The 15,153-nt window shown below is 45.3% G+C and overlaps 1 protein-coding gene across 1 annotated transcript in view; it reads right to left on the bottom strand.

The window, feature by feature from the left end:
* LOC149442042 (uncharacterized) overlaps positions 1–15,153 on the bottom strand; it is a 158,377-nt gene that overhangs the window by 72,886 nt on the left and 70,338 nt on the right. The window contains exons 4-9 of the mRNA XM_089656583.1: positions 10,214–10,337; positions 8,558–8,951; positions 3,132–3,209; positions 2,344–2,355; positions 2,162–2,248; positions 670–723 (exon numbers count right to left, since the gene is read on the bottom strand). Coding sequence (XP_089512709.1) covers positions 670–723; positions 2,162–2,248; positions 2,344–2,355; positions 3,132–3,209; positions 8,558–8,951; positions 10,214–10,337 — 749 coding nt within the window. The remainder of the gene's footprint in view (positions 1–669; positions 724–2,161; positions 2,249–2,343; positions 2,356–3,131; positions 3,210–8,557; positions 8,952–10,213; positions 10,338–15,153) is intronic.

The following is a 15,153-nucleotide window of genomic DNA, read 5'->3' as shown; positions in this document are numbered from 1 at the left end:
GTCAGTTTTTAACAGCTTTGAAAGACCTGCTGTGTTTTTACATTAGATGGTGGGCAGGATACAAAGATTTTTCTAGAATAGAAAGTAGCAGGGAAAAAGCTATGGTTTCAGTGCCTCTGATGTGACCTTTGGGGATGATTTAGTTTACAATGCCTATAGTTATAGGGGGACATTCCGGTTTGTTTTAAAAATGCTTATGCTGCTTGTTTATAGTATGAAAATAACTTAGTGTCCACAATCTGGGCAGGGGCTTACTTTAACATCACCAAACATCACCAACTTACTTACCAAGCACCCCCTACTGTAATTCAACTGTTGTATTTTGTAATTTAATAACAGCACCAGGAGAGGGTAGAGCTTTGATCTGACTTGGGCGGCAGTAAGAGTTTAATGTACAGCTTAGACCTTGGATTCAAGGGACTAAACAGTGACCCTGGAATTAGTTTGAAAACTGGCAAATGTACTTGCATGCACACCTCCACTGGTCACTCGAAACTGAGAAACCTATTAAAACTGTTAAAACTGTAGCAGGTTAGTAAATTATTTGTTGAGATGTTTAGATCTACTTGTCTATCAGACAAGTAGAACTTTGCCACATCTATACACTATTACACCAAATTATATGGTTGTATTTTGTTATCTGCAATGGTCGGGCATTGCTCCACTTACTTGTCGGCCATAGATTCCTGTATAGCCTGTTAGGCCTTCGACACCCTTTTCCCCCTGTAAAGCAAAAAAACAAACACATTGAACGTTCTTGCTGAACAATTAAACTTAAAGTGTCACTAAACCTTCTGCCTTTACAACCACTTTAAAGTGGTTGTAAACCCTTACATATACCCAGTGAAGTGACTGGCCCCAGATGATACACAGAGATAAAACAAATCCTCCTTCAGTTGTACCTGATAATCTGTAGCTATTTGTCCTGTACAGCCTTCTACAACACAACGATCAGCACAAAATCTGTCAGTATCTCTCAGCAGCAGAAAGTAGGAGGCAGGGATCTGAACTCACACACTGCACAGCTCAGGGAGAAAAATTCTAAACCCTGACTGAGCAATGATCTTCTCTTGTTTGCTCATTTTGTGTCTGCTAAATATACCATTTAAATTTATATTTGTTTAATACATGAAAAAAGTTGATTTTACTACAAATCTGGTGGGCTGACAACGTCTTGTGCTCTCTGCCTGTGCATAAGGGGAAGCATGGAGATGATGACAGGGCTGGTGCTACCACTAGGTAAACTAGGCAACCGCCTAAGGCGTACTGCCACCTAGGGCGCAGCCAGGGCAAGGTCCGCTGATAAGGCAGTACAGCTGGCCCTGCTGTAACATTAATTATATTTTCCCTGGGCCACATCAGTTCCCCAGAGGGGCTTAGGAGAGGAGGAGCAGAGAGGGGCTTGTTCCTCATCTACTCTTCCACACGATTCAAAGCTAGGGTTGTCACCTCATTCCTTTAAAACTGAACACTTGTTAATTACACAGGTTTTGAGGCAAATTTAACACAGTTAAGGCACTGAGTGATTTTAATTACCACCTTCATCAGCACAGAACCTGTGTAATCAATATGTGTTTAGTTTTAAAGAGATGAGATGGCAACCCTATTCCAACCTGTGACCATTTGTTACCGAGCATTGGCTTGTTCCTTGACTACATATCCGCATGATCCCAACCTGAAACTACTTGTTATCGACCTTTGGCTTGTTTAATGACCACGCTTCTGCTTGATCCCTACCTGCTATTTCTGCTACTGGACCCCAGCTTGCTCACCTCCTGATAGGACAATCCTGAATACCAAGACCTGGTACTAATACGCAGCAAAACCCATCTCCACCATCAGGAGCTTGGGTGAATACCAGTTAGTGCTTAGACCCCACACCTCGGGTATGTCCATGTCATCTGCCAGGGTGACCTGCTTGTGTATTTATCCACCTGGTTGTGGGATCCTCCCTACTGTTATAGCTACTGGCCTCTGAGCCTGACCCCTGACTGTGATAAACGCCAAGATATACAGTAATGTGGCAACCAATGAGAAATCAGTTTATAAACCATCAACCTAAAAAATGGTGATTATTGTTACAGTTTACCATTTGCTAATACTCTCTGCAATATAATATACATAAAAAAAGCAACATTCCAGTGTGATAAACTTTGCTCACCTTGGAACCAGGAAATCCAGAGAACCCTATTGCACCTGGCAGACAGTTACAACTGGTTGCGATGGCATTCTCACCCAAATCTGCACACTTCATTTGTTAAAAAAAAAAAGGAAAACAATTGTGAATAAATATTGCTTGAAATGATAACGTGATCAGAGATATGCAATTATTTGTGTACTTACCCGTGCATCTTTCTGCATAAAAAAAAAAGATCAATAGTTACTATTTTTGACACGATTTTTCTTAAAACAATTCATCAAGGTCTTTGTAATTTCATTATTGTATGTTGAATAAGTAGAAAGCTAAGAAACCGAAGTATTTTCTAACTTACAAACATCATGTGTGTACAGTAACATTAATACAGAATTATAAATTATTTGTCTAATATAGCTTATGAAGCATCATCAGTTTGAGGAGGATACATTTTTTAGTACATGTTTATGAGTATCATCGACAAGATAAAATCCCCTCTATTTAGTAAAACATATTTGACAGTTACGTTTGCATCTATTGGTGAATAGAGAACAATGTATTCATCCAATACCATCCTTGTACTTCAGCCTATTCATACAAATAGGAGGCATGATATAGAGATAAAAAAAAATCTGTATCCAATTAAATCAATCTATCTGCTCCCATTTCCTGAAACCTTGTAAGTATAAATCTGGATGCCACTTAGCATTCTATCTTTGTTAAGAATTTATTGTAAACATAATCTGAAGGATTTTCTTGTCTAAATCAATTTTGATCTTCATTCTGATTATTACCTGCACCTTACTCTAAGAGTTAATTACGTTCATTGAGCATCTCTGATCTGAACTGTTGTGACATCATACTATGTTGTACTGAATAGAGAATCCTGAAATCTCAGCTCCACAGTCAGCACTAACAGTCCAACTTTTATTTAGCTACATACAACATTTCAATTATCAACCAAATAGATATTGTTCAGAATCTCCATAATACTTACCACATCAGCCAATTCACAACATAAGGTTTCTCTGGCCCTTCCGGCATCTGCTGAAAGTTCAAGTTGCTGGATGTCAACCTACGCCAGAAAGCCATAATTATTTTACCAGTGGAGATCTTGTGGTTTTCTTTTAATTACTTCTTCAAGAAGAATATAATATGTGATACATACAGGGGAAAATTTACTAAGACTGCAGCAGACAGAATCTGGAGCAGCTGTGCATGACAACCAATCAGCTTCTAGATTCTGCTTCTTCAGTTAAGCTATGAAAATGAAAGGCAAAAGCTGATTGGTTGCCAAGCGCAGCTACACCAGTGTCTGCAATAGTTTTAGTAACCCCCCCCCATATATAATGTATTGTTTATGTATCATCCAGGGGTGGACTGACCATTTAGGCACTCGGGCACTGCCCGAGGGCCCGGGGTCAGTAGGGGGCCCCATGAGATGCCCCTGGTACCTTTCATATGCTTTTTTCGGTGTGGTTTGCATGTGGGCAAGGACACAGGGGCCCCATGATTTCCTATTGCCCGGGGGTCCCATGAGTTGTCAGTCCGCCCCTGGTATTATCCTTATCGGGAGCACTCAATAGGTTAGGGTGGCAAGTGCAGGAGTGGAAGCCTACATAGTTAAAGAACAGATCGCATGAGGATTTGTCCTATGTGAAATGCTGGGTGAAGGCCTGGACGTTTATGAAATCTATGCCTAAAAGCCAAGGCTTAGGAAACTGAAGCATGATTACCGTGTGAAAGAAAAGACTTTAAAAACAAGTACTGGGTGTATGACTGTACTCTTTGAGTCATTAGGCACTTAGTATAAATTCATCTCCCGTATAGTATGATTACAGTGTTAAAGAAAAGACTCCGTGATTTCAAATTATTTTAATGAAAGTATTGGGTGTATGACCCTACTCCTTCAGTAATTTAGCAGAGTATATAATCTGATGTCCTAGATATTCAGGCCTGTTTTTCAACAGCCGCAGTGAGCCTCCAGAAAACCAGTGTTTTTGCCTAAACCCAGTGACATACATAGGTGGGTACAGTTTGCTCCCAGTCCCAGCAGTGGGGGTGCCAGCAAAGTGGCTGAAATGTTATTTTGTGCTATACAGTACATGAAGCTGTAGTGCCTATGATACTAATAGGACTGCTGTCCCATTTCTGACTGTCTCACAGCAGCAGTTCAGAGCTAGGGGGCTCCTTCAAGGCTCTGGTCACATGACACAGTCGAGGGGAATTCCCTCACACTGAACTGCCACTGCATCTGGTAAGTAGAGAGAGATATGCACTGGGGGAGGTCAGTACTGACTGGGTCTGTACTGGGGGTTCTGTACTAAGATGGTCTGTAGTGGGAGGGGTCTGTACTGAAGAGGTATGTACTGAACAGTGCCTATACTGGGGATGTCTTTATTGAGGGGTGTCTGTAATTACAGGATCTGTTCTGAGGGGATCTGTACTGAGTGTGGTCTATACTGAGGGTGGTTTGTGCTGAGGGGTCTGTACTGAGTGTGGTCTATGCTGAGGGGTCTGTACTGAGTGTGGTCTATACTGAGGGTGGTTTGTGCTGAGGGGTCTGTACTGAGTGTGGTCTATACTGAGGCATGTCTGTGCTGGGGTGTCTCTACTAGGGGGTATCTGTACTGGGGTGTATGCACTGGGGGCATCTGTACTGAGAGGGGTCTGTACTGGGGGGGGTGTCTGTACTGGGGGGTTTGTATGGAGGGGGCGTCTGTACTGCGTGGTTAGATAGAGAAGGGAGTCTGTACTGATGTGGTGGGCAGGCTGGGCGATTCAGGGCTGCGGGGTAAGATCTTTACTTGAGGGAAGATTGGGTTGGTTGGTTGAGATCTTTACCGTGGGGGATATGGGCTTGGGGGGAGATATGTACTGGCAGGAGGGGGTAATTTTTGGTTGTATTCTCTGCAGTGGCCTGTGCTGTAACCACTTCTGAGCCCTGCAATCTGTACATTAAGCACTCCTGAAAATGTAGGTACAAGTTCTGTGGCATATGTGACCTGTGTATACAGTGAGTGGGCTCAGGTCTTATTTAACCATGCCCCTTTAAACCTTTCCCACCGTTAGGCCACACCCACAAAATGGTGGTGTATACCATTGCCAAAACCTCTTCTCCTGGATGTAAGTGGAAAATGTAATTTGTTTCTTTTTTATTTTTAGCCCTGAACATAACATATAAATACCTATATATAAAAATGATATTCCCTTTAAAGAGTAACTTCCATGTTTGTTGAGGAAAAAAAAAAACAATCCCCTCTGGGTGATCAAAGCACATTGCATGGACTTTACCAGATTCCAGCCTGTTTCTTCTCTGAAGAAATAGCTGTTTGTAGTGTGCAGAGTGAATATGAATGGGAGTGACGTTTTCATTATTAGTCACTTGCAATATTCTAATGAGGAAATTTGCAAGGTCTGCACCCTTTTAGAAATAATTAACCCTTTGGGAATATCCCACCATACCCTACATTTCTGTTGCAGAGGATGCCTAAAATCTAACTTGTATCTTAGTGCAGACTTTGGGGGAAATCAGTGAGCAAAAAATTATGTTTCTGGGGAAGTACCTTGAATCTTACAGAATATTATAGATTCTACATATTGAAAAGGAGAGGTAATTTTTCATAACATTAAAGGATAAGTTCACCTTTGGGAACATGTTACATGTTCCGCCTGTTTTTAGGGTGGAACTTGTAACATGTTCCCATAGCCACAGTCGACGCCCCCCCCCTCCTCTGACAGATAGTACGGGGCAGGGGCGGACTGACAACTCATGGGGCCCCCGGGCAATAGGGGATCATGGGGCCCCTGTGTCCTTGCCCAAACTCAAAAAAGACTATGAAAAAGGTTCCAGGGACATCTCATGGGGCCCCCTACTGACCCTGGGCCCTCGGGCAGTGCCCGAGTTTCCAAATTGTCAGTCCGCCCCTGGTACGGGGAGTAGTCTCCCCAAACTATCTGTCAGATTTGAAAACAGAACAGCTGTGCGGGGCTCCGCCCACACGCCCGCGTCATTCAATCACGGACTTCCATGAATGAATGAACTGCAAGTCCCGACAACTTTAGTTGGCTTGTAGTTTCAATGAACTACCACGGTGCTGTGGAGCGCCGTGGTAGTTCACTGAAGCTTCCTGTCAGAATATCTGCTTCCTCATACATCCTGTACAGCAAGCAGATATATTCTGAAAGATCTGCAGGAGACCTGCATGGCATCAGAGATCTACTGGTCGCTGGTGCAATACTTTCCAGGCTCCTGCACACAAAATTACTAAATGCACATTTTTTTACCTGCAAAAAAATGTGCATTTAATATTTTTGTCTAAAAGGTGAACTTATCCTTTAAATAAAAATATGACTTGCGTAGCAATTGCCTATTCTTTATTTTTTTTTTCAGCGGTCTCTTCACCACCGCTGGTTTTACTGGCTGTCTTCTCTCCCTGGCACTGGCATCTTCAGTGTGGGCAGCTTGTGGCTTCACAGCTGGGTGCCCACTGCGCATGCGTGAGAAGCGTTGTGCTTTGTGAATGGCTTCATAGTCTTCTGGGACCTGTCACGTGTTCCAGAAGAGGGAGGGAGGCAGGGAGGAGGGAGGACAACTTCTGCTTCTGATCGCCTAGGCGATCGCAGAGGAACTGAGAGCGGGTACCTGTCAAATTCGGGTACCCGCTCCCCAAAGGTGCCAATCCTTAATGGGGAGCAGGGGACAAAGGCTTGAAGTGGAACTTCCTCTTTTGTGTGGAGCTCTGCTTTAAGCTCATGTCAAATCTCCTTTATCCTATGTAAGGAATATTCTACACTTTATCTAACCTGTTCCCGTACGCATACAGTATATGATGCCTCTTGGCAGGTGGGCTTTAACGCCAAGAGGCCGCATATACATATATGTCACTATGTAAACATTTTCCAGTGGGTACAGGAAAGCTCCCGATGCCTACTTGCGATTGCAAGCTTTCCAATCATGTGACTGCCAATCACAGTGGTCCCGTGATTGGAATGCCCACCTCTGCCTCCCAGCATTTAGAACCCCTTAAAGGGCCAGGAGACTGCAGCAGGAAGAGGTTAACTGTAAGAAAAATAATAAAACAAAGTACACAAAAGTACACCGCAACTTCTGTGGGTTCTATACTAAAGGCAGGGAAGTTTTTCAGCAGGAACGCGGGGGAATGCAGTTCTGGCACCTCCAGCACTGAATGTATGTCATGGCAAAGGGTTCTGGAGTGTGCTGGCTGGTCTATTGATGCTTGCTGCTAGAAGATCTATTGTGACTGTAGGGGATCTATTTTTGTGTGGCAGTCTATTGTTGATGGGGAGGTCTGTTGCTGTTGGTGGGGGGTATACTGTTGCTGGAATGGATCTAGTGTTGAGGAGGGGGGTCTGTTGTTGAAGGGTTGCTGGGGATGCTGGAGGGGGAATGCACGGGGAATGCAGTTCTGGCACCTCCAGCACTGAATGTATGTCATGGCAAAGGGTTCTGGAGTGTGCTGGATGGTCTATTAATGCTTGCTGCTAGAAGATCTATTGTCACTGTATGGGGATCTATTTTTGTGTGGCAGTCTGTTGTTAATGGGGAGGTCTATTGCTGCTGGCGGGGGATCTACTGTTGCTGGAATGGATCTACTGTTGAGGGAGGGGTCTGTTGTTGAAGGGTTGCTGGAGAGTCTATTGATGCTGGCTGCTGGGAGATCTGTTGCTGCTAGAGTAGGTTTATTGTTGCTGGGGTGGTATATTGTTGGGGGGGTCCATTGTTGCTGGGGGGGTCTATTGTTTTATTTACTTTAATGCATTTCTTGGTATCATTAACAAATTCCATACAACTTACTTAGCACCACAAATTACTGGGAGATTGGTAGGGGGTGGTTGCAGGGAACGGTGCTCGGACGTGGGTAGGGGGTGGAGACTAGGGATGACTCAGAAGGAAGGAGTTCCTGCACCTATTCTCTAAGAAAAAAAGCAGTGACTAAAGGCAAATAGACTGTTCACTTTGCAAAGGTATATTGCCCAGAGCTTACTGAATGAGTTGAAGTTCTGCTGATTTCCACCATCCAATCATGTGAATGCAAAAATACTGTTTTTATTTTACCTACATGTGATTGGGTATTCTTTGCTAAGTGAAATTTCAGCCTATTTGCTTATAGTAAATCAATCCCAGTGTATGCAATGTTCCAGCTCTAGACAAAATGTATATATAATTTTGGATGCCCTAACAAATATTAATATCATGCACTTGTAAAATGTCAAACATGAAACTGTATATGTTTATGTATTCCTTTATGTTTCTGAAGCCTACTTATCAAAAATATTTTCAAGAACATATATTGTCTAAGTACAGACATGAAGTGGTATATTACATCTTGTTTATCATTTCTCCATAGCTTATCTTTGGTTGACTAAAATGTGTGAGATTTTAAACATATCACAACTTACATTAGCTGTGGTACCATCCTTCATCCTGCGAGCCAGGGTACTGATTCCATCTGTCTTTAGAGAACCATACAGGTTCACAGGAGAAGATCCAACTTGCCGACAGTCCACATACAAAGTGACCTGGTTTCTTCGAACACCCAAAGACAGCTTGTGCCATTTGCCATCAAACAGCTTCTCCACATTCTCAAATGTTGTTACCTTATCCCGCCCAGCTGCAGCTGCATTGTACACATCTACTGCATTCATTTCCCCATACAGCCGAAGCCTAAACTGCTCAAGTCCATTCCTGGACTCCAGATCCAACAGGTTCCACACATCCACAGATGATCTATCCTTCATTCTAAAGGTGGAGGTCAGGGTGAACTCTTGCGGCACTCCATATGGGAATAACAACCTGTATTGAAATCAAACATGCATAATTTTGAAGGTTTCTAGAAACTAGGAAATTTAGGATAGCTAGTCATCTAAACTATTAAAACTTTGCATTTGCTAATAAGAGATGTAAAATGCATTACTTTTTCTCACTGTCTAAACCTGACGCTTTGACTTAAGAGGTCAGAGTTTACATGAAGTCTAGTATGTGCTACTTTTGAACCTGCCTAACACGGGGTCTCCCAATAGCTAGTAAAGCACAACAATATACCAGGGCTGTATAGTTAATAGGAACATAAAAAACATAGAGCTCTGTTATTTGAAAAACAATTGCAAACAATATTGCTCCAAGCCCTGTCTTTGATTTAGCTACCCACTTTTGGTACTGGTACAACTCATTGCCACAGTATTCACAAGCTTGCATATTCAGCTTAAAAGTCAATTTTATTGGCATGAATAGTATGAAAGGTCTATACTAATTCCAACCTGGGATCCTCTCTCTCTGATGAGTTTTGCTCATAATTTGAGGTAGAGAAAACAGGAAGAGGCAGGACCATTTATCCACTAATCCTTGAAATTTGCTAAGCAGTTCTTGAAGCTACAGTACCAAACAGATGTATAATTGAATTCACTTGCAAATTAGATATTTTAAGTTTGATACTTTAGCTTCAAGAACTGCTTAGCACATTAATAGGATCAATGTGTTCCTGCCTCTTCTTATTTCCACTACAATTAAGCCCCAATTGTGGGCAAAACATTTCATAGAGAGAATTTTAGATGGGCATAAGTATAGACTTTTAATGGGAAAAAATAGACTCCTTTTGATTTCTGCTGTTATTTAGTAATTATGCAAAGTAGATGGGGAACAGAGAATATTTTTGCATGATCCCAGTCATGAATGGTTTCCTTTAAAAGATCATAAGTGAACGTACACCAAAAGATCAATATACTGGTAATTATGCTATAAATTCTTACGCACAACTCTACAGTAACCTCTCGTTAACTGACTGTGCTGTGAATTACATTCGTAATAATTATAATTAAATAGCTTTGTCATACTTCTAAAATTTAAACAAATTAAGCAGCATAAACTTAAGTCCATGAACCTATTCAGGATATTCAGTAATAAAAGCTAATTATATTCCAAAGAACCAAAATGTTTACTGAATGCCTCAGCCCTAGCGAAAACCAACAGGAAGATTGTGTAAGCGGAAAGAAAACAGGCACAAGGTTTCTTCATGACATTGAAAAAAAATCAATGATATTTCCATTTTAGTAAAATACCTTGATTGCCTTGTTACATGAGCTCTAGTCCCAAGCTGATATGCCTTCAGATTGTTTTGTGTTCCTGTTATTATCCGAACTCCAGATATGCTGCCCACTCGAAATTCTTCCATCAAGTTTGTTGCTACAAAAAAATGTCAGAGAAGATGTATATATAAGGGTTTTGTACTAGGAAGGCCATACACTGGTATTAGGATGGGGTATCTACCTGTCCCTGACCATGCACCAACCTACATACTACATTTAATCCATTCTTTCTTTTCGAAAAGTTGGAAAACCACCATATACTGTACAATATTCAGGACTTTTGGTTCTTATCTGTATAAACATCTGCATATTGGAGCATAGCCTGTGAAAATTGAGTGAGGACTGCACTTCACAATATACCCTAGTAGGCAGTAATGAGCACTTGTAATAGCCAGCACTTATTAATGTTCCTAGGGTACACAATGCAGTGCAGTACTTGCTCAATTATTGCAAGCTATATTCTAGGTACGTACGTACTGGTTTGTTTATCAGGCATATAACTTATTTCTACAATAAAATTCCCACTACGACATACCACATTAAAACAGTATCTTAATTACTGTGCATTTCTTTATACAGTTAATAAAATAACAAAGTCTACTTTGCTGTCTTATATGGTAAAGGTCATTATTAGAGATGAGCGAAGTATTCAAAAATTCGATTCGACTGATTCGGCGAATTCATGGACAATATTTGATTCGAGTCGAATATATTCGCTGTGAATTTAACTTAAAAAAGGGTGTTTCTAGGCTTCAGAGAGACTTAATATTAGTGCAGAACACTGTACCTTTAATTTAAATGCCCTTGGAGTCTGCTGGGGAAGAGAAATAATACTGTCAGTCAGTATGACATGCAGATGAGTGCCGTCGATCTTAGAATCACCGCACACTTCACTCATTTGGCCAGTCACGGGGCCAAAACCAGTGTTTGGAGCCACAGTGTGGCGGTGGAGGCAGCAGCAATGGGAGGCCATACAGCAACCTATGACAAAATGGAAACCAGCAGGAGTGTGAGGAGACCTCAAAGTGGCACATGGCAGAGTGGGAGCAATGGGAGGCGGTACAGGGACCCATGTCACAATGTGGACCCAGCAGCAGCGTGACGAGGCGGTACGGGGGCCCATGGCAGATTTGGGGCCTGGCAGCACCTATGGGAGGCCTGTAATCTGCCAGCAACCTATGACAAAATGGAAAACAGCAGGAGTGTGAGGAGACCTCAAAGTGGCACATGGCAGAGTGGGAGCAATGGGAGGCCGTACAGGGACCCATGACAGACTCTGGACTTGGCAGCAGCACGAGGAGGCGGTATAGGGGCCCATGGCAGATTAGGGGCCTGGCAGCAGCTATGGGAGGCCCGTAATCTGCCAGCACCCTATGTCAAAAAATTGAACACACCAGCAGTGTGAGGAGACCTGAAAGTGGCACATGGCAGAGTGTGGCGATGGAGACAGCAGCAATGGGAGGCCGTACAGGGACCCATGAGAGACTCTGGACTTGGCAGCAGCATGAGGAGGCGGTATAGGGGCCCATGGCAGATTAGGGGCCTGGCAGCAGCTATGGGAGGCCCGTAATCTGCCAGCACCCTATGACAAAAAATGGAACACACCAGCAGTGTGAGGAGACCTGAAAGTGGCACATGTTTGGGGCATGATTCATGGCGGATTTAGTCAGTTGTGTCAGGAACTGGTGGTTTGAAATCCAGACTAATCCACGCCTGATTCATTTTCACAAACGTGAGTCTCTCCACACTTTGGGTGGACAGTCGTGTCCTCCGCGGAGTTGCAATACCTCCTGCCGCACTAAACACGCGCTCCGATGCCACGCTACTGGCCGGGCATGACAGCCTTTCAAGGGCAAATTCAGCTAGTTGGGGCCAAAGGTCAAGTTTCGTTGCCCAGTAGTCAAGGGGATTGTCTACCTCGGTTGGCAGGGTGCTGTCCAAGTAGGCCTAAGCCTGTTGTTTGAGGTCCTGCTCCAGGTCCACCTGATGCTGCTGCTGCTGCTGCGGCTGGTTAGTAGTTTCCTCACTGCGCTGGTGAAGAAAGCTACTCATCATCGACTGCAGACTGAGGCAGCCGCTGCTGGTGGAGCTGCCACTGCTCCTACCACCCCACCCCTCCCCTGCTGCCATGGCAGCGGAACGCGAGCGCATAGGGCCCACAGTGTCTGAGGATGGACGTTGGCGCAGACAGGCAGAGACCAGCTGACTACATAGGTGGTTTTTATAGTACGTTATTTTGGCCTCCCTCTCAGCAGGTGTGAAAAAGGCCACCATTTTGGAACGGTAGCGAGGGTCCAACAAGGTGGACAGCCAAAAGTCATCCCTCTGTCTGATGGTTATTATTCGGCTGTCGGTACGCAAGCAAGCGAGCATGCTATGGGCCATTTGTGCCAAGGAATGCGAGGGACTCCCTGCCTCCATCTCCACAGCATACTGCCACGGTGTGTCTGGGTCCTCTGTCTCCTCTTCCTTCTCCTCTACCAGATGCTCCTGCTCCTCCACTCCTGTCCGCTGAGTGGAAAAAAAACCCATTTCACTCAATAATTCCTGAGCACCAATGTCCTCCTCTACCTCCTCCTCTTCTTCCTGTCCTGCCCCCACAGGGGTCATGTGGCGTTGAGATCTGTGCGCCACGTCTACCGCACCCTGACAAGCCATTGTTAACAGCATTTGTTCCAGGACGTGCAACAGAGGAATGACGTCGTTCATCCCATAGTCCTGCCGACTCACGAATAGCGTGGCCTCCTCAAAGGGCCTGAGCAAGCGCAGGTGTCACGCATGAGCTGCCAATGGCTGACATCTAAGTTACACAGGGAGTACCTTTATCCGCTTTTAACATCAGGAAATCTGTGATGGCCTTTTGCTGTTCGTAAAGGCGGTCTAACATATGTAGGGTTGAATTCCACCTTGTTGCAACGTCACAGCATGAGGAGTCGGTACGGGGGCCCATGGCAGATTACGGGCCTGGCAGCAGCAATGGGAGGCCCGTAATCTGCCAGCACCCTATGTCAAAAAATTCAACACACCAGCAGTGTGTGAGGAGACCTGAAAGTGGCACATGGCAGAGTGTGGCGATGGAGACAGCAGCAATGGGAGGCCGTACAGGGACCCATGAGAGACTCTGGACCTGGCAGCAGCATGAGGAGGCGGTATATAGGGGCCTATGGCAGATTAGGGGCCTGGCAGCAGCTATAGGAGGCCCGTAATCTGCCAGCACCCTATGTCAAAAAATTCAACACACCAGCAGTGTGTGAGGAGACCTGAAAGTGGCACATGGCAGAGTGTGGCGATGGAGACAGCAGCAATGGGAGGCCGTACAGGGACCCATGAGAGACTCTGGACCTGGCAGCAGCATGAGGAGGCGGTATATAGGGGCCTATGGCAGATTAGGGGCCTGGCAGCAGCTATAGGAGGCCCGTAATCTGCCAGCACCCTATGTCAAAAAATTCAACACACCAGCAGTGTGTGAGGAGACCTGAAAGTGGCACATGGCAGAGTGTGGCGATGGAGACAGCAGCAATGGGAGGCCGTACAGGGACCCATGAGAGACTCTGGACCTGGCAGCAGCATGAGGAGGCGGTATAGGGGCCCATGGCAGATTAGGGGCCTGGCAGCAGCTATAGGAGGCCCGTAATCTGCCAGCACCCTATGTCAAAAAATTCAACACACCAGCAGTGTGTGAGGAGACCTGAAAGTGGCACATGGCAGAGTGTGGCGATGGAGACAGCAGCAATGGGAGGCCGTACAGGGACCCATGAGAGACTCTGGACCTGGCAGCAGCATGAGGAGGCGGTATAGGGGCCCTTGGCAGATTAGGGGCCTGGCAGCAGCTATAGGAGTCCCGTAATCTGCCAGCACCCTATGTCAAAAAATTCAACACACCAGCAGTGTGAGGAGACCTGAAAGTGGCACATGGCATGAGACACTGTGGACCTGGCAGCAGCATGAGGAGGCGGTACAGGGGCCCATGGCAGATTAGGGGCCTGGCAGCAGCTATGGGAGGCCCGTAATCTGCCAGCACCCTATGTCAAAAAATTCAACACACCAGCAGTGTGAAGAGACCTGAATGTGGCACATGGCAGAGTGTGGCGATGGAGACAGCAGCAATGGGAGGCCGTACAGGGACCCATGAGAGACTCTGGACCTGGCAGCAGCATGAGGAGGCGGTATATAGGGGCCTATGGCAGATTAGGGGCCTGGCAGCAGCTATAGGAGGCCCGTAATCTGCCAGCACCCTATGTCAAAAAATTCAACACACCAGCAGTGTGTGAGGAGACCTGAAAGTGGCACATGGCAGAGTGTGGCGATGGAGACAGCAGCAATGGGAGGCCGTACAGGGACCCATGAGAGACTCTGGACCTGGCAGCAGCACGAGGAGGCGGTATATAGGGGCCCATGGCAGATTAGGGGCCTGGCAGCAGCTATGGGAGGCCCGTAATCTGCCAGCACCCTATGTCAAAAAATTGAACACACCAGCAGTGTGAGGAGACCTGAAAGTGGCACATGGCATAAGAGACTGTGGACCTGGCAGCAGCATGAGGAGGCGGTATAGGGGCCCATGGCAGATTAGGGGCCTGGCAGCAGCTATGGGAGGCCCGTAATCTGCCAGCACCCTATGACAAAAAATGGAACACACCAGCAGTGTGTGAGGAGACCTGAAAGTGGCACATGTTTGAGGCATGATTCATGGCGGATTTAGTCAGTTGTGTCAGGAACTGGTGGTTTGAAATCCAGACTAATCCACGCCTGATTCATTTTCACAAACGTGAGTCTCTCCACACTTTGGGTGGACAGTCGTGTCCTCCGCGGAGTTACAATACCTCCTGCCGCACTAAACACGCGCTCCGATGCCACGCTACTGGCCGGGCATGACAGCCTTTCAAGGGCAAATTCAGCTAGTTGGGGCCAAAGGT

Source organism: Staurois parvus, unplaced genomic scaffold, assembly GCF_062004578.1.
Source record: "Staurois parvus isolate SC_StPar_1 unplaced genomic scaffold, SC_StPar_1.0 ptg000919l, whole genome shotgun sequence".
Classification (NCBI taxonomy): Eukaryota; Metazoa; Chordata; class Amphibia; order Anura; family Ranidae; genus Staurois; species Staurois parvus.
The sequence above is the reverse complement of the archived record's forward strand: the minus strand, read 5'-3'. Positions and strand labels throughout refer to the sequence as shown.